The sequence below is a fragment of the Lepidochelys olivacea genome (assembly GCF_965140295.1).
Source record: "Lepidochelys olivacea isolate rLepOli2 genome assembly, chromosome: 18".
In the NCBI taxonomy this organism is placed as follows: domain Eukaryota; kingdom Metazoa; phylum Chordata; order Testudines; family Cheloniidae; genus Lepidochelys; species Lepidochelys olivacea.
The window spans coordinates 19,740,534-19,766,046 of record NC_140428.1 but is presented as its reverse complement, the minus strand read 5'-3'; the positions used below and the strand labels follow the sequence as shown (position 1 = coordinate 19,766,046).

At 41.5% G+C, this 25,513-nt stretch overlaps 1 protein-coding gene across 2 annotated transcripts in view; it reads left to right on the top strand.

Annotated features, from left to right (window-relative positions):
* Positions 1-8,553: 8,553 nt before the first annotated feature.
* Positions 8,554-25,513, top strand: part of UBE4B (ubiquitination factor E4B) — a 67,552-nt gene continuing 50,592 nt past the window's right edge. For both annotated transcript variants that reach the window (XM_084651458.1, XM_084651457.1), the window contains exons 1-2: positions 8,554-8,901; positions 21,085-21,271. In XM_084651458.1, coding sequence (XP_084507584.1) covers positions 8,878-8,901; positions 21,085-21,271 — 211 coding nt within the window. In that variant the 5' untranslated portion in view covers positions 8,554-8,877. The remainder of the gene's footprint in view (positions 8,902-21,084; positions 21,272-25,513) is intronic.

Below are 25,513 nucleotides of genomic sequence, written 5' to 3'. Positions count from 1 at the left end.
AAAGCTCATATTGGCAGAATCAGGCCTTTTGCGGTGAAGCACCATTGCTGGGAAGCTGGTATTATTGAATATACCAAAGAGCCCTCATCCAGGAGAGCTAAGGGCGCTCCCATTACTACAGCCTTACTTAATATTATTTAGCCAGTGCTAAACTGGGATACTCATGAGAGGACTGAGAGCTCTCACGTGCACATCCTAGACATTAGAAAATTATTGGTTAACAACAAAAACAGAACTGCCTAACCAGATTGTACCTTTTCAGCAACATGCCATCTGACTGAAGAGCCTTCAGAGGATACAAAATTCAGCAGCTTGAGACACAATGTGAAAAGAGAAAGGAAATAGTTTTACTCTCAAACAGACTAGGAAAGAGATAAACTGTAAATAAATTAAGATACTATAAACTAGTCTACACTGTTCATACCTGTTTTCTTTGCAATGGGAGATGTGTGTTGTTGAGCTCTAGGAGCCAAGGACAGGAGTAAAATCCCAAAGGAACACAGAACATTAGAACGACCATACTGGGTCAGACCAATCCTCCATCTAGCCCTATATCCTGTCTCTGACAATGCATAGTGTCAGATGTTTGACAATTCGAGGGCCACCCAGAGCATGAGGTTGCATCCCTGACTATCTTGGCTAACAACCATTGATGGACCTATCCTCCATGAACTTCTCTAATTCTCTTTTGAACCTAGTTATATTTTTGACTTTCACAACATCCCCTGGCAAGGTGTTCCACAGGTTGACAGTACGTTGAGTGAAGAAGTACTTGCTTATGTTTGTTTTAGATCTGCTGCCTATTAATATCATTGGGTGATCCCTGTTCTTGTGTTATGTGAAGGGGTAAATAACATTTCCTTATTCACTTTCTCCACACCATTCATTATTTTATAGACCGCTATCATACCCCCCCATAATCATCTCTTTTTTAAGCTGAACAGTCTCAATCTTTTTCATCTCTGCTCGTACTGAATTTGTTCCATACCCTTAATCATTTTTGTTGCCCTCTCTGCACCTTTTCTGATTCTAATATATTTTTTTTAAGATGTGGTGACCAGAACTGCACACACAATTCAAAGTGTGGGGGTACTACTGATTTATATAACGGCATGATGATATTTTCTGTTTTATATATTCCTTTCCTAATGGTTCCTAACATTCTGTTAGCTTTTTTGACTGCCGCTGGACATTGAGCAGATATTTTCAGAGAACTATCCACAATCCCTTTCTTGAGTTGTAACAGTTAATTTAGAACCCATCATTTTGAATGTATAGTTGGGATTATTTTTTCCCAATGTGTATTACTTTGCACTTATCAGCACTGAATTTCATCTGTGATTTTGTCACCCAGTTTTGTGAGATCTCTTTGTAACTCTTTGCAGTCAGCTTTGGATTTAACTATTTTGAATAATTTTGTATAGTCTGCAAATTTTGCCACCTCACTGTTCACCCTCTGTTCCAGATCATTTATGGATATGTTGAACAGCACAGGTCGCAGTACACAATTTTGGTGGACCCTCCTATTTACCTCTCTCCATTGTGAAAATATTAGAAAAGTCTCTTTTGTAGGCACTATAGATCATTTAGATTTTCTGACTGCCATTTTGGTGATGAAATTTTTCTCTTTTTGCAGCAGTCATTCAAAAATAATTGCAAAGTGGATACAACATTTTCACACCAGCCCCAAGTCAGAGACAGCTTCTAAGCTAGTGCCGTATCTGACCACTGTATGATTTCCACATACACCAATCACATACGGATATATAAAGATAAGGTCCCTGCCCATCAGAGTTTGCAATGAAAACAGACCACCTAAAAACAAAGGAAAAGTAATTTAACACTTCACTGTGCAGACGGCTAGGGTTCATAAGCTTTGTAAACCCTTCCTAGGATGAGGATGTGCAGAAAGGAAGCAACGTTGAGCATGGCATACAGAACAGTAGAAAGTCTTCTTCACTGGACTCAGTTTGCTTCAAATGATATTTTTACAAGCAAACCAAAGAAGAAACTTTTTTCCCTGCCATTTTTAGGAGTGACCTTTGGGTTAATTCTTACTTAATACTGTATGTCTTCAAAAACAGCTATCAGAATTACAACCAGCAATGTCAAATTTGTGCAGAGATGGGGTTATCCATTCCCCTTACTCATTTTCTGACATGCTCTATGTACTATTATGTAAAATGTTGCTAACATTGAGGTAGCCATTACAGACCAGCATATGAACTGTCAAGTGAAATCAGGTAAAACAACTAGAGGTCTGACTGCAGTTCTTCAAAAAAACATACCTAAAAGGAACATTTGAAAGATTAAGATTTTTCCTGGAGGAAAAATACAAAAGGCAGCATGAAAAACATAATCCAAAAGAGAAAAGGGGATACAGGATTAAGCAGCATCCATGACCAATAACTGCATGAAGATAATGATTGGCACAAAGATCCTACAAAAAGGGCAGCAGAAAATACAATAAATAGATATTCCTTTCTAAAAAAATAAATGCTGAATAAAGACCAATAAACCAATTCTGAAGGAGATATAATACAATATACTAATTGAGTTACAGACCCAACCTTACAACTGTAAGGTTCTCTGTTTCAAGGTAACCCCCGATATTACACTATTGGGCATTAGCACTCGACTTCCACTGGCATACATCATCCCTTTTCCTACCATAGTTAGTAATACACTCTTGAACATAACCACTGGATATCAAACCCTGGATATCAAAAGCAAATTCCAACTCTAGAAAGTATGTCAATCTATATTATAAAGTTATTAAGATAATAAATGTCACTTAGATATTATGATGATGTAGTCGCTAATCAGATTATATACATAAAGACTAGAGACTGAGATCCTGCTTTGCTTTAACCATAGCTTTGTCATAACCCAGTCGTTGACTGGCTTTCTGAGTTTAGTCTTCAGGTTGTCAGTGGTGGCTCATAAAAGAGGATCTAGACATTTCCTAACAAAAGCACTTTCCATGGAGAAACACTTTTCTTAAACATTCTTAAAATAAGTCAAGTTAGGGAATGATGGAATTGGACTGCAGGTACAGCATTGGTATGGCACAATATCTGAAAAAAATTCTAGGACTTCTTTCAATTTTCTGCAACTTGTTGTTGTTTTTAAATGTATTTATTGCGCTCATGTAATATGCACTCTTGCTAAATTCTATTTTATGTCCACGTAGCCCAACTTGCTTTTGTCTCAGGAGGTTCCTGTTGTCCTCCTTTTATAAGCTTCTGTCATCAGTTGACTCAGGCTAGGCTGCTACAAGCAGTTTTCTATTAAGAGCCTTGGTAACAGTGACTGTTCAACCTGCAGACAATGTCAGTGCAAAGATACAAACTCCCTGTCTTCTGTCCTCTTCAAAAAGAGCTGGGTTTCTTTCTTTTTTTTTTAAAAAAATCCTCTTTTCCACCCATATAGATTAGGAAAGTAATGATTGATCTTAGGTATAGAGCTGAAGATGAACACAGTCTCCCTGTGCAGAGACAGACCTTGAGTGGTTTGTTCTCATTATAATTCATGATTATTCAAATGCAAAGCCAGGAAAAATAAAAAAGATTGGGGAAAATGGGGATGTCTTCTATGGTGATACTAAAAGCCATTAAAGGACTGAATGGAGAGACTAGCTACAAGTAGATGAGAATATGTAAATTTTTATTCTTACACAAGGGAAAAAGATCAGGGACAACCACTGAAAGGTCTATTTGGGCCAGGTCTACATTACAACTTACTTCGGTTTAACTTAGGTCGCTCAAGGATGTGAATAAGCCATCCCCCAGAGTGACGTAAGCGCATAAGCGCTGGTGTGGACAGTGCTATGACACAGCTTCTCCTGCCCACATAGCTACTGCCTTTCACGGAGGTGGATTTATTATGCTGACGGGAGAGCTCTCTCCCGTTGGCATAGCACGTCTTCACCAGATGTGCTACACTGGTGCAGCTACACTTATGTAGCACTTGTAGTGTAGACTAGCCCATATTTAAGAAGGAAAACTGAAAGGGGATTACTAGGAAACAACTGAGGGCCCCTTGACAGATGGGGATTGCTGTTTCCAGCAACATGACAAGGTAGAGGTGGAGAGGATTGTGTGCACGTATCTATTTTACTATGTTTGTAAAACATCTCAAATTTAAATACTATATCATTTTAATATCAATGTGGGCCTATACATATAACTCACGGATATGTTAATTTGAAACAAAGGCCACTTATCAGAAAGCTAGAAGTACATTTATGGTATGGCCAGGCCCACCAACAGCAATTTCAGGCCCCAAGGCAGAACAATCAGTGGGCCCCCAGGCACGCACAAGGCGTGCCCATGTGGACAAAGTCCACCTGACATTTAGGTGGCGCTGCGACTGCATTGACTGGTGCTCAGTGAGCTGCTGGGTGCGCTCTTCCGGCACGGCCCAAGCCTTCCACACGCCCTGCCTGGTAGGGTTGCCAACTGTCTAACTGTGCAAACCCAAAGACCCTTGCCCTGCCCCTTCTCCAAGGCCCCCTCCCTGCCCCACTGCTTCTCCAAGGCCCCGCCCCCTGCTCACTCCATCCCCCCTCCCTCTGTCACTCACTCTCCTCCACCCTCACTCACTTTCATCAGGCTGAGACAGGAGGTTGGGGTGCATGAGGAGGTGCACGGTGCAGGTTCTGGGCTGGAGTTTGGGTGTGGGGGGGCGAGGGGTCGGGCTCTGAGAGGGAGTTTGGATGTGGGAGAGGGTGCGGGGTGCAGGCTCTGGGAAGGAGTTTGGGTGCGGGAGGGGGTGAGGAGTCGGGCTCTGGGAGGGAGCTTGGGTGTGGGGTGTGGGCTTCAGGCTGGGTTTGGGGGCAGAAGGGGATCAGGGGGTGTGGTGCTTACCTTGGGTGGCTCCCAAAAGCGACTGGCACATCCCTCTGGCAGCAGCTCCTAGGCGGGGGGGGGGGGCCCAGAGGGTCTCTGCATGCTGCTGCCCACAGCCTCCACAGCTCCCATTGGCCACAGTTCCTGGTCAATCGGAGCTGCAGAGTGGGCGCTTGGGGCGGGGGCAGCGTGCGGAGACCCCCTGCCCTCCCCCAGGGCTGTATGGCTGTTCTGGCCACTTCCGGGAGCAGCGCAGAGTGAGAGCAGGCAGGAAGCCTACCTTGGCTCTGCTGCTCTGCCAGCGGCAGTGGTGGTGGCTGGGGGCCCCCGGGCCCTTTTAAATTGCCCAGACCCCTGGGCAATTGCCCCCTTTGGCCCCCCCATCCATTGGCGGGCCTGGGTATGCCTCTAAAGAAGAATCCCAAACAGAATGGTTAGTGGCCATAGAATGGGGATTATTTTGATTTCATATAAAAGAGAGGCTGCATAGACATGGCAAGACCATGATCCATGCTATTCAATAGAAACTTTGCATGCATTTCACATAAAGCAGAGGAAAAACCCACACTAACGTTTCAGGTTTATTTTACATTTTTTATGCAATCAAAAATTTATAAATCATAAGTTTATATTCTTTTTATGCAGTTTAAATCTGTATACTCCAAAATAAGCCATATATAAACAAAGCAGGTTTTCTGCCACACTATCCTGGTTTTTAGATAGCAATCCCTTTTTTCTTTTCTCTCATAAAAGAGACCCAGTCTCATTTAAGGTTCTGAGCCTAAGTTAGCTCAACTGCACTTGATACCTCAACTGTGGGAGGCCCTCTCTCAGATGCGCTGTGGAAACTCCTGCTGGGATTTAACCCCAAGAGACCAATACCATTGTTTGGCTCAACATGACCATCTCTTTGGAGCAACTCTGGGCTAGAATGCGTCATGACTAGGGGGCCTCTAAATATTGTATCTGCCCCATCACTTTTCCTCAGAAGTTAGAGCAAGGGTTCTATTCTGGCTCCACTATTAAATCGCTGCATGATTGAGGACAAGTCGGTTTCTTATCTGTGCCTTAGTTTATCCCCTCTGTACAATGGGGATAATTCACCTACCCAACTGGGGTGTCATAAGACTTATATAATTAGTTAATAGAAAAACACTGAGATAATGGAACAGAAAGTGAGCAATACTGAATCCTTTTTTTCCTCCCTTTGTTCACACCATAAAGCAGGCTAGATAAGTGGGGGGCCATTTAAATGGCAATAAATGTTTGAAAGGCCTTCATACAAACTCTGGAAACCGGATTATGGCATGGTAGTAACACTTATTGTTGACAGATTAACCTGAACGCCATTGCCCACTGCTACCATACACTGAGGTATGAGGTCCTGCTCCCAAGAAGTCAATGGCAAAACTTCCATTGATTTTCCAAGCACTGGATTTGCACCCCATGATATCTGACCATGCTGAAATCAGATACACGCCATTCAACAGATTTGTTTCTAGTGAGGTTGTAGCATAGTTTTATTGACCCCCATAAGGAATGTGAATTTTTCTGATAAACACAAAGGCTGGAGGGAAAGCCACACAAAAGCAACAAAGCTGCGGCAGACCAAGGTAAATTAAACATGACACGAGTGGTTACTGTCACAGGAAAGATGTATTCAGCAACTGACACAGCAGGTCACCCAAAATAGGGAAGGGTGTGAAATATGGCCTGGGTTTTGGAAGTTACTGAATGTTTAGAGTCAGGGAACAAGCACTTCAGCGGTTTGGAGAACTTACCTCACCACCTACAAACAATTCTTGTTAGAATGACAATAACATTGTTGTCTCACAGGTTAAACAAAAGTAAAAGGGAAACTCTCCCCCTCCCTCCCTTAAATAAAAGCTTGAGTTTTTCATACTTGTTACTTCCAATTGCAGACATATCAGGAGGCAGTTTAAAATATTCTTCAGACCTCTTTGCTTTTCCTCGTTTCCTTCTTTCACACTTCTTTCTCTTTCTCCTTTCCTTCCCCTCCCCTTTGCATCCCCTTCCATTTCCATCCTCCTACCTCTTCCACCCCACCTCTCCCCCTTCCCCCTTCTGTCTCCATCCTCCCCATCTTCCACCTCTCCCCCTTCCGTCTCCATCCACCCCACCTCTCCTCCTTCCCCCTTCCATCTCCATCCTCCCCACCTTCCACCTCTCCCCCTTCCATCCTCCCCACCTTCCACCTCACCCCCTTTCGTCTCCATCCTTCCCACCTCTCCCCCTTCTGTCTCCATCCCCCCACCTCTCTCACCTTCCACCCCACCTATCCTCCTTCCCCCTTCCGTCTCCATCCTCCCCACTTTCCACCTCTCCCTCTTCTGTCTCCATCCTTCCCACCTCTCCCCCTTCCATCTCCACCCTCTAGGGTGACCAGATAGCAAGTGTGAAAAATTGGGATGGGGGTGGGGGATAATAGGAGCCCATATAAAAAAAAGCCCCAAATATTGGGACTGTCCCTATAAAATCAGGACATCTGGTCACCCTTCCACCCCACTCCCACTTCTGTCTCCATCCTCCCCACCTGTTCCACCTTTCACCCACCTCTCCCCCTTCCATCCTCCCACATTCCATGCTACCTCTCCCCCTTCCATCTCCATCCTCCCACTTCTCCCACCTTCCACCCCATCTCTCCCCCTTCCATCCTCCCTCCTTCCCACCTCTCCCCCTTCCATCTCCATCCTCTGCACCTCTCCCCCTTCCATCCTCCCTCCTCCCCACCTCTCCCCGTCCATCTCCCTCCTTCCCACCTCGCCCCCTTCCGTTTCCATCCTCCCTCCTTCCCACCTCCCCCCTTTCTGTCTCCATCCTCCCTCCTCCCCACCTCTCCCCTTCCATCCTCCCTCCTCCCCACCTCTCCCCGTCCATCTCCCTCCTTCCCACCTCTCCCCCTTCCATCTCCATCCTCCCCACCTCTCCCCTTCCATCCTCCATCCTCCCATCTCACTTCTCCCCCTTCCACCTCCATCCTCCCCACCTCTCCCCTTCCATCTCCATCCTCCCATCTCACTTCTCCCCCTTCCACCTCCATCCTCCCCACCTCTCCCCCTTCCGTCTTCTTCCTCCCACCTCTCCCACCTGCCACCCCACCTCTGCCCCTTCCATCCTCCCCTCCCTCCTTCCCACCTTCCATCCCACCTCTCCCCTTCCGTCTCCATCATATCCCGCCTCAACACCCCCCGGGCTGTGCCCCTCCCAGTCGCTCTCCCGCTGCCTCTCTCTCCTCCCCCGCCCAAATGCCAGTTTCTCCCATTTCCCGCCCCCTACTGCCCCGCCCCTGTTGCTATGGCGCAGCGGCCGGACCCTCCCCTCACCGTGCCCGCGGCCGGAGCGCTCCCCCCCGCAGCCGCCTCCTCCTGCTGCTATTGGCTGCTTCGGAGCGGGGCACGGCGTGCTCAGCTCCGTCGGAGCACCCGGGCGGGCTCACGTGATCTCTCCCCAAGATGGCCGCCGTGCCTTCTTGTTTTGATGAATAATCTCTGTGTGGGGCAGGGGCAGCGAGCCGGGCAAGCGGCCGAGGGGGCAGCCGGGCGGGGCACTGAGCGGGCAGGGCTGAGGCAGGCAGGAACTGGTGTCGCCCTTCCTGCAGTACAGGGGGCAGCAGGAGCTGGGGGCAACAGGGGAAGGAGGCACCTGGAGAAGCGGGGGGGGTGGGGGGGGAAGCAGGAGCTGAGGGCATCTGAGCGAGGGCACAGCAGAACGGGGAACAAGAGCTGGGCGCCTGGAGCTGGGGCAGGGTGCAGCAGTTACAGCTGGGGCGCAGGGAGGCAGCCGCCACTGAGAGGACCTGAGCTGCAGTTGGCGGAGTGGTTTGCTGCTCCTAGCCTGAGTGGCAAGCAGAGAGAGGGTGAATTCTGTATTGTTGTGCTTCACCTCTGACTATGCAATTCTGAGACACCCCTGGGGCAAGAGGCAGCAGGACCGAATTCCCCCGAAGCTCTCGTCCCCTAGAGAAGCAAAGAGCCCCCAAACTACTTTCACCATTAAGAGGAAAGCGATGGAGGAGCTGAGCGCTGATGAGGTGAGTTTGAGGGTCTTGGGGTGGGGGAAAAGGCTGGATGCTGGGAGGGAGAAGGGTGAGTCGAAGAACGGAGTCTTAGCATTAGGGTGGATCTGAGGGGTATTGGTGCTCTTTAGGAGAGGAGGATGGGATTGAGTGTGTATTTTGAACTCTAGGGTTACACCTGGGCTACTGGGTAAAGCCATTCATTTTTCTGATTTGGAGAAGGAGGAGGGGGCACTTGTTCTGGGGATGTTCATGTATGTCTTGCTGATCCAAAGGGGAAACTTTGATAAAGAAAAGTACAATAATGTGACTTTTTCTCTGTCTAGAGTTTGGTTTTTTTCACTCCAGTCTCTTTGTAGCACCTCAACATGGTTTTTCTGGCTTGTAATTATCTTGTTTGAGGGTGGAGGTTGAATTCCTTTTCTTTCGGTTTATTGTTTATTTGTATGTTTGTACCTGCCTGTTCACTTATGGGATGACTGTTTCATTTTGGGTTAATTTTTAGGAATTTTTTAAAAAAATCTCTCTTGGGATTTTTATCTTGTTTTTGAACGAGACATTTTAAAATCTCCTTCAAGAGTCTTCCCTTTGTCAATACTTGAGACAGTTGAGATATATGTGTGGTTTCATATTTAACAGGGTTTCTTTTTTTTTCACAGCTCTATGAAGAACTCAGGTTAGCTCATGTTAGAACAGGTCAACCTGTTTTCTGTGGCTGACTTCAATTTCCTTAATTTTTTCCTTCTCTTTATTCTTCCAGATAAAGTTGTAGGTTTGTTTCTTATGGTGGGCAATAAGTGGGGCAAATCATTTGCAAACTATTTCTGTTTCTTCTTTTTTAAATGCAACCCGATGTACTCTCAGGATCTGCTGTTGCGTTTATATTTTAGAGAAAGATTAGATTACTTCGATCTGACATAGGAATTTTCCTGCTTCTGGTAACCTCCATCTACCCGAGTGTCCACTTCATGTACCCCTTCAAACCTACATTCTCTCCCTACCCCTTCCCTTAAACACATTTTCATAGGAAACTATACTGTAAACAATGACTGATCAGCTGCAACATAATTGTTCAGGGCCTCAGATTCAGCTGGTTTACTACTAGGTTAACTGCAGACTTACTCTCTGTGGTTAGAATGTAGAGGTAGCAGGGAGAAATGGCTTTTATTCTGTGCCATACTTGGTGACCAGCTTGTAGAACAAGGCGGCTGCTGCTGTTGTTGTTCAGGTTTGTATTACAAAATACTGGGATATTTTTGATCATGTTGTAAGTCATGATTTAGCAGTCCTACTGTGTCGCAATAGAAGCTAGGAAAAAGTGCCTCATAGGTATGTGGCTGGGGATGGTCTTCATATGTTGTGGTGGTATAGAGACTACATTTCCCATGTGACATTGGGTGGGAGATGCTAGTAACGTAGTTCCTAGTATTGGGAACAGCCTATAATTTAGTAGGTATGTTTCATGAGTAATATTTTTATATCTAATTCTTTTGATCGTACTTCCCAACTGTGTCTGATTATGAAGCATTTTGTTAGATTTTTAGACCGTTCATCCCATAGAAACCTGGTTATGTCACTGATACCGTAAATTACTGACATCAGAACTGCAGTATCATGGAACTGAGATTGCAGAAACTACAGAGTCCTCCACTAAGGATTCCACCTTCATTAAGGAAAATCTCTGACTTTCTTAAGTAGCTTCTTAAAGTCTTCCCCAAGTTTTCTAGTAAAATTTTAGCTAAAGATCTCGGCTGGTTGGTCCTTTGGGTGGTTGCTTGAGGTAAGCTTTACCGTATGGTTTTTTTTTAAGGGAGTAATGTCATCAATTTTTGTGGTTAACATATACACACCCTTTTAACCGGAAAAGACCTTCTTCAGAACCAAATCAATTTTATTTCCTCCAAGTTCCCCTTTTTGCTGCTGCTGTTTGCAGCAAGTCCTGTTTCTTAGGTGGCCATTATTGGAAAATATAGCTGTTTTAAAGATTACTAGATTTCCTTTGTCTCTAAATTGGATGGAGCTGAGAAGAAAACTCTTTTTTGGTGGAAACTTAATATGCTGAGCATTGCCAGTGGTTGAAGGTAGTGACATGGGTTGGATGCTTCTTCTAATTTCAAAATATAGTTTAAGTACAGTAGAACTTTGCTGATTTCTACTAATGTCTGGGAGATCCTCACACGTTACTGGATTTTACAGATTAGTGGGTGAATAAAGAAACACAACTTTTAAAAGTGCAAGACTGAAACATTACAATATATATGTTAAGGCTTGAATTCCCTTAAAGGTAAAGGGATATGTAGAATTTATTTCAAAAGAAGAAAGATTAAGGCATTGACAAGTGATTCTATATAGTAATAAATGTTCTGTAGTATATTTTGTAAAAGCACTGAAAGTAAAGTGAGATCTCACTACTGCTCAGTATTAAATCTGAGGTGTGTGGCATAGCAAAGGGAAAGCTAGCAAGGTTCTGCTGAATATTGTAAGGTCTTCCACATTCATGGAAATAGAATGGGATATTGCCACACAGAAATATAATCACAATATTTAGTAAGATAAATGGATGGATTTGTCTGTCACAAATATGAGTGAGCTTGACAAACTGAAACTGAAAGAAATATGGGAGAATAATGGTCTTGGTGAATTATTAGTGTGTTCTTGGTATGGAAAATATTTTGGGATATCTTATGCATCCCTTTCCTCCTTTGTAAAATCTCTTGTAGTTTTATTCTGAATATTTTTGTTTTTTGTCTTAATTTGTGTCTACATGATGTGAAAATGTGGCTAGTCTTTTAAAGAAGGATGTTAATAGACTCTGATTTAGATTCTCTCTTAAGAACTCTTAACCCTCTGTTCAATTAAGGCTTCAGGTTTTCACCCTTTGTGACAGATTAAACTTCCATTGGAGTCAATGGCCTTCCATTCACTTCAGTGCATGTTTATTTGGAAACCATAAGGACCAATGGTCCACAATAATTTTAAAGTGACTATTATCAATGCCTGAGCCTTTATATTGCTCGCTTTTCAGGGCAGGGGCTAACATCTGTTTGGCACAGTTCACTAATTGTGTAGGAAAATGTTCAGTTACAACACTAAAGCTGCATGCTGATGCAACTTTTCATGGTGCTATAATAAAGCTCTATTGCAAAAAACAGGGCCTGTAGCACCTAAAGAATATTATGTGGGAAGAGGGTCTACAAGAGCATGGAGACATGAAAGAGGAAGATGGGGCAGAAGCATCAGGAGAGTATGAGAGTTAGGTCGGAGGAACAAGGCCAGAATTGAATGAATATTTTGAGTTACAAATGAGGCAAAGCTAACAATTGCATGTGAAAACAGGAACGGAAATTGGCGACAGAAAAATGTGGCTTGAAGTAGAGACAATTTAGTGACCTGTCATTTCTTAAAATGTCCTCATTTTTAAATGGGCTAAATAACCTCCATCAAGTTCTTCAATGAACAGTGCATTGAAAAGATGAAATATTTCTTAAACTTGCTTGACATGCTGTTGCTGGTATATTGTTTTTATTTCCCTATGATGTATTAGGGTCTGGAGTTAATGTCAGTTCTTCTCTTGGCATTGTGCAGTTTTGAAACCGCTCTTTCATGGAAGAATAAAGGTTGTTTGCTTAGAATCTCAGCTGATCTAGTACCATTGCTCCAAAATAGATACAAATAAAAATCACTTCAATTTTTGTGGTCAAAAGTATATGAGGATGAAAGACTAGTTGCTGTGGTTGTATCTTTATTGGTCTGTTGTATAAATAAAGTCCTGAATTTGCTATTTTTAGTGATCGAGCTATTTTCATCTTTTGTGTTGTTGAGTATCCAGCTGACAGCTTTGTAGAAGTCCATTAAGATGAAAAGTGTTCTGAAAGCTAGTTTCCAGAAAGAGCCTAGATACATCTAGTGCTAAGTGAACTAATAAGAACTAATGCAGCTGTTCCATTGGGCTGCTTAGATTTTTGTGTTAACTTAATTTGTTAATATTGTATAAAAGGTTATATAGGAAAGGTAGCTCTTGATGGTTCAAGGCCCCATATAAAGAATGGCACAAAATAACTTGCCCTTTATATACGAGATACTGTTGAAACCAAGACCTGTATAGTGTAGGGTTACTGTATGGTAAATAGTCATCCTTTCTTAGTAAAATGTTTCAAAATACTACGTTGTTTCTTCATTCTTTGGTAAGTAAGTTTGCCTTTCAGACTGAACTAGTAAAGTGGTGACCAGTTTGAGAAGAATTGTGGGGGTTTAAGCACTGTCTTAATACATTTGTGACTCTGGAGTCTGGGGCCTCGTGCTAGGCACTGCAAAAAAGTGTCAGTCCCTGCCCTAAAGAGCCTAGGGCCAGATCTTTAAAGGTATTTAGGGCCTAAAGATGCAGATGGATGCCTGATAGGATTTTCAAAAGCGCCTAAATGCCATACTCCCAACAGACCTCAGCTAAATGATGAGGGGAAGCTTTCTGGGAAGAAATTGTTCATGTTACATGTAGTAATAGTGCCCTCTTTGTTGCAAGTAGTAATTGTGACTGTTCTCAGTAGAACTTCTGAGTTAACTTGGTTTGGCCTGTCACTTTCTGTAGGTGGGGGGATACGAAGTGACACAGGGTGCAATCAAATCTTGATTATCCTCTTGAAACTAGGGGATGAGGGGAAATAAATAATGGATAACAGAGTGGGATTTCCTGTGCAATTAATACAAGTTGTGCAAGACGTGACCTTGTTTTGGATAATCGAGGTTTGACTGTATTTGAGAATAAATTGGTAAACGTGCTGATCCAGTGTTACTGTTTCAGCATCTGTGCCTTTTCCTCTCCTCTCTCTTATCATTCTCTCCCACTTGATCCCAAATTTGTTGGCCTGCTGTGAAGATAAAAGCTAGCAAGGCGGAAAATGTGCTTGAATAATGTGGAAAAGTGACATCAAACCTGTAGTCTTAATTTCCAATGACACTTGAATGATTTTTCTTTTATATGTTTGTTGCCTTCCCTTTCTCCTTGTTTTCCCCCTCTATATTCCTTTCCTCCCAGTCACACCACTAACTGAATCACTGTGTTTCTCCTTCCCATTTCCACCCACCTCTGTTTTTTTTCCATCCTGCATACCACTTCTTTATTTGAAAAGCATTCTGTAAATATATGAATTGAATGATGGGGAAACAGATTATTTTTAAGCCCTAATGTAACTTCCAATTAGATTATAAATTCAGCAGTTTTGTTTTACTAATTATCCTCCTTGGCACAACTTCTGTTTGTGAGCAAGGCACACTTACTTTGGTTATATTTTTGTTTGTTTCTAGCAGTGTTGGTACAGGTGGACTTGACAAATGGAAAAACAAAAGTGAGGACATGTCGTTGATATTTCCTCAGCTATGCATCAGAGTGTCAGGGGATGACTTTTCATTTTTCAGATAACATGAGCTGAATTGTGTGACATTTCATCAACACTCTACTTGTCTGTGACTTTTCAATCGTTTTTTCATATTTTCTGCTGGGAATTATTTTGAATGGATTGGTTAGCCTTCAAACCCATCAGATCTGGCTAATAAAGATTGTGTTTTTGTTTTTTTCGCTTCCATTAATTTGAATGAGAGTTTGTAATGACAGTTAGACTTTATGTATTCCCTTTTGCTTATTTCCCTTGTCTTGCTGTAACTCTTGATATTAGCAGGGCAACAACACCACCACTCTGCTGGGTTTATAGCACTAGAACTGATATAGTTGGTTTACGCTGCTTAAAGAACTGTGTTAGTGCATGGTGGTATGACAGGGCTAGAGTTGTCCACCTTGCAGCACTTTTTGCCTATTGACACCCAAAAAAGACTCTCTGTGTTGAGGAACAAAGCTTTAATCTAGGTCAAAACTGACATTTTGAAGGTCTTGACATATATTAAAGCAGTGCTCCTGAACACTGATGTAGATTTGTGTGTCCACAAAAGCAAGGGGAAAATGTTATAATACAGACAACCCTAAACATTCTAGAGCTCTGAAGAAGAGCTCTGTGGAACTTGAAAGCTTGTCTAGTTCACCAACAGAAGTTGGGCCAATAAAAGATACTACCACACCCACCTTGTATGTCTGAGTACCATTGTCATTGCTCGACTAATATTGATCGCTGCTGTAAAACATGAGGAACAGGCAAAAGGGGAGATGTACATTTTAATTGTTAGAAATACACACTCTAATATGGGCATCTCAGATTGTTTGTTTTTTATCGTAGTGTAGAGTGGGGTCTTGTGGATGCCACTCACGCTACTGTCAAAATCTACTATTGACAACTGTGTTTAAACATGGTCATTAGCTAGCATGGCTTTCCTGACCTGTTGGTATAGGATCCCCCCCGCCCCCCCCCAGGGAGACATGCTAAACAAACTGTAAATATCCTGAGGTAGAACTTCTCTGTGTTGGCCTGTGTACAGCACTGTTGAAACCCCATTTTAATGCTGTTTATGCCCTGTCATCTCCAAAATGTACCATGTTTAAGTATCAGGGCACAAGAAGAGAGCTTTATCAGGATGTCTTAAGATGGTTATGACATCCTCTGGGCCAATCAGCACAGGGAAGACCAAGTCACATTAAAATCTACTATGTTTAAGTGTCCTCCTTAAACACTCTAGTAATCCAGTCACATTTTAATGTGACTGGATTACTAGAGTGTTTGAGGACACTTAAACAAAATAGATTTCTATGGAATAGACTGGGCCTTAAACTTGGCTGTAGCTAAGCCATTGTACCAACCACTGGTCAAGCAAACTGTACTAGCAATAATTATGTTTAAGCAGAATTGTTACTAGTATAGCGTCAACAGTAGTATGAATGAGACTGTTAGTGCTGCTGCTTCAGAGTGGATTTGCTGTTAAGAGAAGGGAAAAAGAAGATGGAAATCCAAAATGCTCTCATATAGTAGGGAGATCAAGAATAACCTTTCCGCAGTGCAAGTACAAAAATCATGATGCACATACATTCCAGTTAAATAATATTGCCATGCATTGCTCCCATGTTTATCTAGGGTGTCTTGAAGACCTTTTGGATAAATGGGCTGATACAGTAATTCTCATTTCATACTGTTCCATAGTGTGACTGAGAATTGGCTTCTTGTGTCCAATAATCTTTTCTTCTGAATATCTAAGCCAAATTCTATAATATGCTACAGAGGCGATCCTGGCGCTTATAGGCCAGTAAGCCTAACTTCAGTACCAGTCAAATTGGTTGAAACTGTAGTAAAGAATAGAATTATCAGACACATAGATGAACACAATATGTTGGGGGAGAGTCTCACTACATTTGTAAAGGGGAATCATGGGTCAACAAGCATGTGGACATGGGTGATCTCTAGTGGACAGAGTGAATCTGGACTTTCAGGAAGCCTTTGATAAGATCCCACACCAAAGGCACTTCAGCAAAGTAAGCAGCCATGGGATAAGAGGGGGAAGGGCCTATCATGGATCAGTAAGTGGTTAAAAGGAAGGAAACAAAGGGTAGGAATCAATGTTCCCTCTAATTTTTGACAGGCCGTGTGTGCAAAAAATTTGTTCTGTGCAAATTGTTGTGCTTCTGTGAAAATTTTTGTGCACACGGTGTTTCAGTTTCGCCGTGTGCGCGGGCACAGCTTAGAGGGAACAGTGGTTGGAATAAATGGTCAGTTTCCACAGTGGAGACAGGTAAATAGCAGGGTTTCCCCAAGGATCTGTACTGGGACCGGAGTTGTTCAACATATTCATAAATGATCTGGACAAGGAGGTAAACTGAACTGGCAAAGTGTGCAGATGATACGAAATTACTAAAGATAGTTAAGTGCAAAGCTGACTGGGTATGTCTACACAGCAAAGAAAAACCCACAGCTGCCTTGTACCAGCTGACTTGGGCTCATGGGGCTCTGGCTGTGGTGAAGTTTCACTGCTGTGTAGATTTCTAGGTTCAGGCTGGAGCCTAGGTTCTGGGACCTTCCCACCTCACAGAGTCCTAGAGCCCAGGTTTGTCTTTCTTTAAATATACTCTGTGAAGAGTTACAAAAGGATCTCACAAAACTGGATGACTGGGCAATAAAATGGCAGATGAAATTCAGTGTTGTGTAATGCACATTAGAAAACATAATCCCAACAATACATACAAAATGATGGGGTCTAAATTAGCTGTTAACACTCAAGAAAGAGATTGTGGCATCATCGTGGCTAGTTCCATGAAAACATCTGCTCAATGTGCAGCAGCAGTCAAAAGCTAACAATGTTAGGAACCATGAGGAAAACAATAGATAATAAGACAAAGTATCATAGTGCCACTATATAAATCCACGGTACACCCACACCTGGAATACTGCATGCAGTTCTGGTCTCTCCATCTTAAAAAAGATACATTAGAACTGGAAAAAGTATAGAGAGGGCAACAAAAATGTTTAAGGGCATGGAACAAATTTAATATGAGGAGAGGTGAAAAAGATTGGGACTGTTCAGTTTAGAAAAGAGATGACTATGCGGGGATACGATAGTGGTCTATAAAGTGTATTCTGTGGAGAAAGTGAATGTGTTATTTACCCCTTCACATAACACAAGAACAGGGATCACCCAATGATATTAATAGGCAGCAGATTTAAAACAAACATAAGAAAGTACTTCTTCACACAATGCACAGTCAACCTGAGGAACTCCTTGCCCAGGGATGTTATGAAGGCCGAAAGTATAATTGGATTCAAGGGAGAATTAGAGAAGTTCATGGATGGTAGGTCCGTCAATGGCTATTAGCCAAGATGGTGAGGAACGCAACCCCATGCTCTGGGAGTCCATAAACTTCTGGTTTCAGAGTAGCAGCCGTGTTAGTCTGTATCTGCAAAAAGAAAAGGAGTATGTGTGGCACCTTAGAGACTAACACATTTATCTGAGCATAAGCTTTTGTGAGCTATAGCTCACTTTATTGGATGCATGTAGTGGAAAATACAGTGGGGAGATCTTATATACACAGAGAACATGAAACAATGGGTGTTACCATACACACTGTAACGAGAGTGATCAGGTAAGGTGAGCTATTACCAGCGGGAGAGAAGAAAAAACAACAAAAAAACCTTTTGTAGTGATAATCAAGGTGGGACATTTCCAGCAGTTGACAAGAACGTGTGAGGAACAGTAGTGGAGTGAAAATAAACATGGGGAAATAGTTTTACTTTGTGTAATGACACATCAACTCGCAGTCTTTATTCAAGCCTAAGTAAATGGTGTCAAGTTTGCAAATTAATTCGAATTCAGCAGACTCTTGTTGGAGTCTGTTTTTGAAGTTTTTTGCTGAAGAATTGCCACTTTTAGGTTTGTAATAGAGTGACCAGAGAGATTGAAGTGTTCTGTGACTGGTTTTTGAATGTCTGATTTGTGTCCATTTATTCTTTTATGTAGAAACTGTCGAGTTTGGCCAATGTACATGCCAGAGGGGCATTGCTGGCACATATCACATTGGTAGATGTGCAGGTAAACGAGCCTCTGACTGCCATAAAGTGGGACTGGATGACACGGTGGATCACTTGATAATTGCCCTGTTCTATTCATTCCCTCTGTGGCATCTTTCATCGGCCACTTTCAGAAGACAGGATACTGAGCTACATGGACCCTTGGTCTGACCCAGTGTAGCCATTCTTATGTTCTTATGTAAGTTGATTTGATACACTGACTTAAATGTGGCCAAATTAATTTTCAGAGATTTGTGACCAAATCAACTTGAGACCAAGCTGAGTTTTCACTATATTGTCTAGAAACTTTCCAGCTAATTGAAAACTGATGTAAATTTGGCTTTGCTTTAGTTTATGTTCTAATTTTGGAACTTGGATCCAAAACCTTAGGACTTAGTTCTTGCTGTGTTTTATTCACCTTTATATTGCTGCATGGATGAATATTAAGAGACAAGTAAATATTCCTGTCTCCTTGTGACATCTGTGGTGATGACTCTAGCTTTAGACCACCCCCAGTCCATTTACAGACACACACAAAAATTATACTTTTTTTTTTTTAATGCAGATATGGAGATTTGGGCCTTTGTCCTGCAGACATTACACATGTGAGTAACCCCATTGTAGTTTATGGGGCTACTTGTGTGTCATGTTCAGCACTTTCATAAGTTTTTTTTGGGACTGGAATCTTAAAGTGATATTTTTTTCTTGCAGAGGAATTAGTTTACAATAACAACATCCAGTCATTGACACAGTGTGAAAGAAAACCCTCGGGGTACTTTTCTCTCACATTAATTGTTCTCTATTTTATATAGTATAAATAGCATGATGGCCCATCAGGGTAATCCGCAGGCAGGCCACGAAACGTTTTGTTTACGTTGACCATCCCCTGCAGCTCCCAGTGGCCTCAGTTCACCATTTCTGGCTAATGGGAGCTGCGGGTAGTGGCGGCCACCCATGCCACTTCCCGCAGCTCCCATTGGCTGGAAATGGTGAACCACGGCCACTGAGAGCTGCGGGGGGCCATGCCTGTGGATGATCAATGTAAACAAAATGTCTCGCAGCCCGCCAGTGGATTACCCTGAAGGGCTGTGTGCCGAAGGTTGCCGAACCCTGATATAGGTTAACAGTAGAGGATACTCTGAGTTACAGCTCATTTACAAGGTTTGTGTGTGTGTGATATATATATATATATATATATATATATATATATATATATATATAGGGATTACTTGAACTACTACCAAAATATGTCTACCTCTTGGGTGAAATGTAGTAACTGGCTAATGGTTAGAGCAACGTTACACTACAGAAAAGTTGCAAGTAAGTGGGTATGTAGGATATAAAATCTTCAGCTTTCGTCACTCTGCAAAACAGATTTGGGGGAAAATGTGAGTTCTATTTCTTAAATATTTTTCTGTAGAGAGCCCAGTAAGAACAGTTTTTAGCTGCATGAGTGGATGCTGCTTTGTCTTGCTGTGATAGAAACACTGCAACTTCACTTTGTAAAGAGTAGGATTAAGATATTCTATTCAAAGCCCTTTTTTGTTTTTTTTTTAAAAAAAGATTTATTTTGTTTCCACCTTCCATATTCATGTCGTGACATTAGAGTCAAGGAAGAGATGCTCCAGAAGCTATGTTTCCCCAAAGTTTTTCAAGTCTGGTTTAATTTGATCAGTTCATCTTTCTCTATTGAGGAAGGTTTGGCAGCCTATTAAATGGCTGTAGTAACATGGTGTAAGTCACTTGACACATCTTTTCTTGCACCTCTTTCACCTGCTTGGCAACTCTTGGGTATTATGGGCAAAAGTAAGAAATGGTGCAGTTGATTGAACACTGATTTAGTGCTAGAGAAGTGATTCTTGGTAATATTTAACTTTCTGAGTTTTTAATTTTTTTTTAGTTTTCTGGTTCTAAAAATTCTGTAGATATTATTTTTGCTTTGTCTATACCCTATGTATCAAGCCAATCTGCTTGTGGTGGTACTAAATTTTAGAAATTATAAAGAACACTAGCAACCTGTCACATGTTGCAAGCAAACACACTTCTTTACTTGTGTTATTAATAACACATTAAGGGATAGAATTTTAAAAATCCAATTAACCTGTCAGTTTATGCTCATTTACTGCTCCTAGATGCAGGATGCTCATCTCTTCATTTACTTTCTGTATTTCTCTGTTTGGCTGAAAAATGTCACTTATAGAGTCTTCATGTTTGGGTTTCAAACACTGTTGGGTAATGATCTTTTGATTAAAGATATCTGTTTTCACAAGACATTTTTTTAAATACAAACATTTCTCTTGGTCTTAGATGTTATGAAATTTGGGCAACATTTATGTTGATAAGGTTCCTTTAACAGAAGAACATAGTTGATTCCATCAATTGCTAAATTAGAGGAAGGGAATTGTTATATGTGTTCACATTGCTATGCAATAGGAAGTGAAACCTGTCTTAAATGACCACTCAAGGGACTAACACAAATTGGGTTGGCCAGTAGAGATGGTCTTCAAAGATATCAAAACTGTACTGGAAACTCTAGGGGTATTTTAAAATGGTCACATAAGACAGGGGGATTGCTTATTGGAGGTGATCTTCAATGCAGGTTTCCCTTTATATCAAGGGTCATACATTATATTCTTGTTTTTGGTGATGCCTTTTGGTAGAGGTTGATATGCATATTGCTTGGAAGGACCATTGGTGCAATGTTTGTGAAATTCTGTGTGTGTGTGTGTGTGTGTGTGTACTTTATTTACTTATTTCCTTTGTACAGATCCGTCGAAGGCGCCTTGCTCGGCTTGCAGGTGGACCATCTTCCCAGCCCACCACCCCTCTTACCTCTCCACAAAGAGAGAACCCACCCGGACCACCTGTAGTAGTGCCAGCCCCAGGTCCATCCCCCAGTTTTGGCCTGAATGTCCATAGTATGACCCCAGCTACCTCTCCAATTGGTGCATCAGGTAGGTTGCAACTTAATCACTGAAGAATTATTTTGTGGTGGTTTTTGTGATTATTCTATTGAAGATTTTAAACCTATGATATAAGTGCTACAGTTGTTTCTGGTATAATTTGAAAGGAGTTGAGGAAAATGGACACTTTTTGATTTATATATTTAATTATTTTCTGGTAAACTATATACAATTGTTTAGGTGAATGCATTAACATATTTTAAAGGAGTAAACCAGTAAAGGAGAGAGCTCTTCTGTACAATTTTTTTTGGAGGGAGGGAATTACAAATGCTTCTAAAACAAAGTTTACTCAGAATTAAAACATGGTGTAGAGTGAAGTATGTAATTTAGATGATAGTTCACAATGCTTACGTCTTCTGAGTATTCTGAATAAGAGAGAGCATTTTTTTCCCATCTGCCTTTTAGATTATCTAAGATTTTAAATAACTTTTTTTTTTTCGTTTGTTTTGGTTTCTAGCTGGACTTCAACACTCAGTCCCAAAGTCCAGTTTTGTTTCAGATCATGCATTAGTAGTGTTTGGTGCATTTGAATGATGCATGTGGTGTCTCTACATATTGTTTATAGGAGCAAAGTGTGTGAAGTCAATAAACAAAGGGAAAAACAGTCTTCTAACATTTTTGGAGGGTAAAGGTAGAATCACTTTCAGTTACAACTCTTGTGAATCTAGGAGTCAGAAGGCTTGGAAAATGTCCGAACCAGACTAATTCCTTTTTATTTATTTATTTATTTTAAAATGAGCAGGTGAGAATGGGAAGAGGGATGTTCTTTTGCTGAGACAGTTAATTATGCAATTTTTATTTATAATCTGGGTTTTGATCTAAACTTGGCACACATGCCAAATGTTATAAACTTCATCTGTAATCACAAATTATATTTCATGTTCATAGTTTTATGAAATTAGAGGCACTGAACTGAGATTTTTTTTTTTAAATGTTCAGTATTTCAAAGGTGGTGGTTTGCTATTTTTAGCAAACTCCTACTAAAAGATCAGAGACGTTAAATAGTTGGGGGGTAATGAAAAATATTTTTCTATGCCTGTGCAGATCAAGCTAGCACATGACTTATTTGCATTGTGAGCCTTTGTCTAATGCGCTGGGTTTATGGTTATGTCCTTTGGAACATACATTCAGTAAAGTCAACCTAGAAGGCTGGAAACCTCCTCCTTTTATTACATACAGTCCTGTCTCAGGACTGGTTAGAACTCTGACTCCTTGTTATAGTGTTGACTTGTCATAATGGATTGTTTCTTACCTATTCTTTCTACCGCCCATTTCTCTGCATTTCAGTCATGACTGAGAGTAGTTATTAAAAGCATTTCCAGCGAAAAGCTAATTATAGTTACAATTTAAAACAGTACACTGGCCTTGTGATAACAAAGAAATGACACAGAAGCAAAGATGATTTAAAAAAAAACAAAGAAACAACCTGATAGTCCTATAAGTAAGTCAGTAGGTATGGTGCAGAGTCCATGTAGTTTGTGTGATGGTTCTTGGGATACCCAGGAGGACTGAGAGTCACCTTATTACCCCCTGCCTCTAGCGAGAGAGAGAGAGAGAGACTTGCTTGTGTTTTACTGACTATTGGCTCCTTGACATCACCAGCCTGCTGTTAGCCAGACAGACAATCTACTCTGGGCTATTCCAGCCCTTGCTTTGCCTTGGAGGTTAACAATAAATATAACTCAGTCCCTGAATTATTTTGAAGCGTTCCCTTGTAGTGTCCAGTCCTTTATTTACTGAATGCTCACAGAAATACCAGGTTTGTGGTCCCCAAGAGAGCAGTGTATACAACAGCTTGCCTGATTGAACTAGGAATCAGCATCTAGCTTCACACCACAGAACTGAGATATACTTATAGCAAAAACGATAAGTGTATTATCAAAGTTTCAAGAGACCATAAGGATAATGGAAACAAGGGGGTTACATATAAAATAAAATCATAATAATCATCCTAGAGACTAATCTTAATTTACCAAGCTAACCGCCTGTCTAAAGAGTTCTTAACTCACCCAAAGTCTTTTGCAGTGCCTTCCAGTATGGTAGGCAGAGATCCCATTTTAATCACTTTAAATGCGCTGTCCTTTATTTCCTAGGTGAAGAATAAAGGTACACCTACTTCCTAGGTATCTGTCTTACTTTCTCTTTGTATCGTACAAAGTTTACTTTCTGTACCCAGAGTCAGGATCACCAGCCATGTCTTATTCTCAGTGTGCTGCCTCCTTGTTGATTTCACACACACTCCCCTTCCCTCCCCTTAACTATCTGTGTAAATGATTCCCCATTGTGTTATCTTGCAATGCTTAATTTGTATGTCAGAGAGACAGGTGAATAAATATCTCTTGTCTGCCTTTGTAACTCTGCCTTGATACAGACTTTAAAACATATTTTCAGTATACGTACATAACTCTTTACATAGTATCTGTACCTAGATTTCTCAATTATATTAATGACCAGTGTGACCCTGTTTTTCATTTAAGAACTCACATGACCTTCTTTGGTGAACCAGAATCAGGATATTCTTGTAACCCTCTTACCAGTTGGCATTGAGAGATTCATGGGTCACAGTTTGTTTACCTGGGGAGGTCAGTCTGGCAAATTTATTAGTCTGTTCTAGACACCCAGAGCCTAGGGATGCATGAGCTGTTGGTTTGTCATGGCCAAAAGCATAAAATCACTAGTTAAAGTACAGTGTTCACTTTCCATAGTACTGATTACTGAAACAATGTTCAATTTTTTTTTTCAGATCAGATGGGGGGTTAGATAAACTAGAAAATTGATGGTGGTTATTGAGAGTGTTGCTCAATGCTGAGCATCCACTGTATTCACATCAGCAAAGGCTCATTTAAAGCTATACAGTTTGCAGGAATCCCTTAGCAGTGCTACATGTTCTCTATGTATATAAATCTCCCCACTGTATTTCCCACTGAATGCATCTGATGAAGTGAGCTGTAGCTCATGAAAGCTTATGCTCAAATAAATTTGTTAGTTTCTAAGGTGCCACAAATACTCCTTTTCTTTTTGCTTAATTGGCTGAGAATGCTGTTAAAAATGACATGCTAATTGTCAGCTTCAGCCCAACATAGATTGTTAACCCACACTTTCTTATTCTTTTGTTTTTGTTCACAACTGCCACGATTTACATGGTAAATTTAACAGGAGTGAGTTACATATTCCTTCTGTGTTTTCATACCACTCTATAGAACATACTTGTCTTTTCAGCCACAGAACTGGGATGTTTTGTTAATCTTAGTTTAACTGTATTTCTGGTATACATGCTAATTAATAATACCTTGCACATCTATTATGCCTTTCTTCTAATGATCTCAGAGTACACTTCAGACACACAACCTGTCTGAGGAAGTTAAGTATTATATGCACTTTGCACAAAGGGAAGTGGAGTCAGGAATAGTCTGGGCTTCTGGTGCTATGCTCTGGCCACTAGGCTGCATTCCAACCCCATTTGATTCAGAGGTTAAAGGCTTATGCCCTATTCCTGGAGATATGGAGGTTTGCTTTTTCTCCTTCTCAAGAGAGAGCGGTTATCACCCCCTCTTCTATGAACTCTCCTTTTTTTTTAAGGCCCCATTTCGAGGCCACAGTACTCCAGCTAAGCAGGGTTTGGACACACTGCCTGATCAGGCTTGGCAGGTGATGGTTTTCAAATCGTACTCATTAAAGCAGAGTGCTTGTTCTGTTCCTTCTTATCTTGTCTTATTTTAGTTTGTAATTTTAAAACTATTAGTTTGCTTTGGGATTACCCTGTAAGTGGATGGAATCCAAAATGGTCGTTGAATTTACAGAACAGTGGCTATTCCAGCTCTACCCTGCTGCATGAATCTGCCATACTTTTCAGAAGAGAGCAGTTAGAGCTCTAATATCTGTCTCCTGCAAATCTGAACCTACTGGTACCTCTGTTAATACCTAGCATTTACGTGGAACTTTAAATCTTCAAAAAGCTGCGCAGACGTTAACTAGTTAACTAACATTGAGAAGGTATGATTACATTACATGTGGCTTTTAACTTATACAGTGAAATAAAAAGAAATGCACAAACATATAGTGACTATAAAATTCTGCCCACACACAGATTTTGCCCAAAAGCTTCTGCTTCCATGCTGAAATGGGGAGGGTTGGCTGGGTTCACTCTAATTATTTATCTACTTTTTTTTTTTAACAGAAGAGTTGATTTCCATTGATAACTAGTTTCAGAGTAGCAGCTGTGTTAGTCTGTAT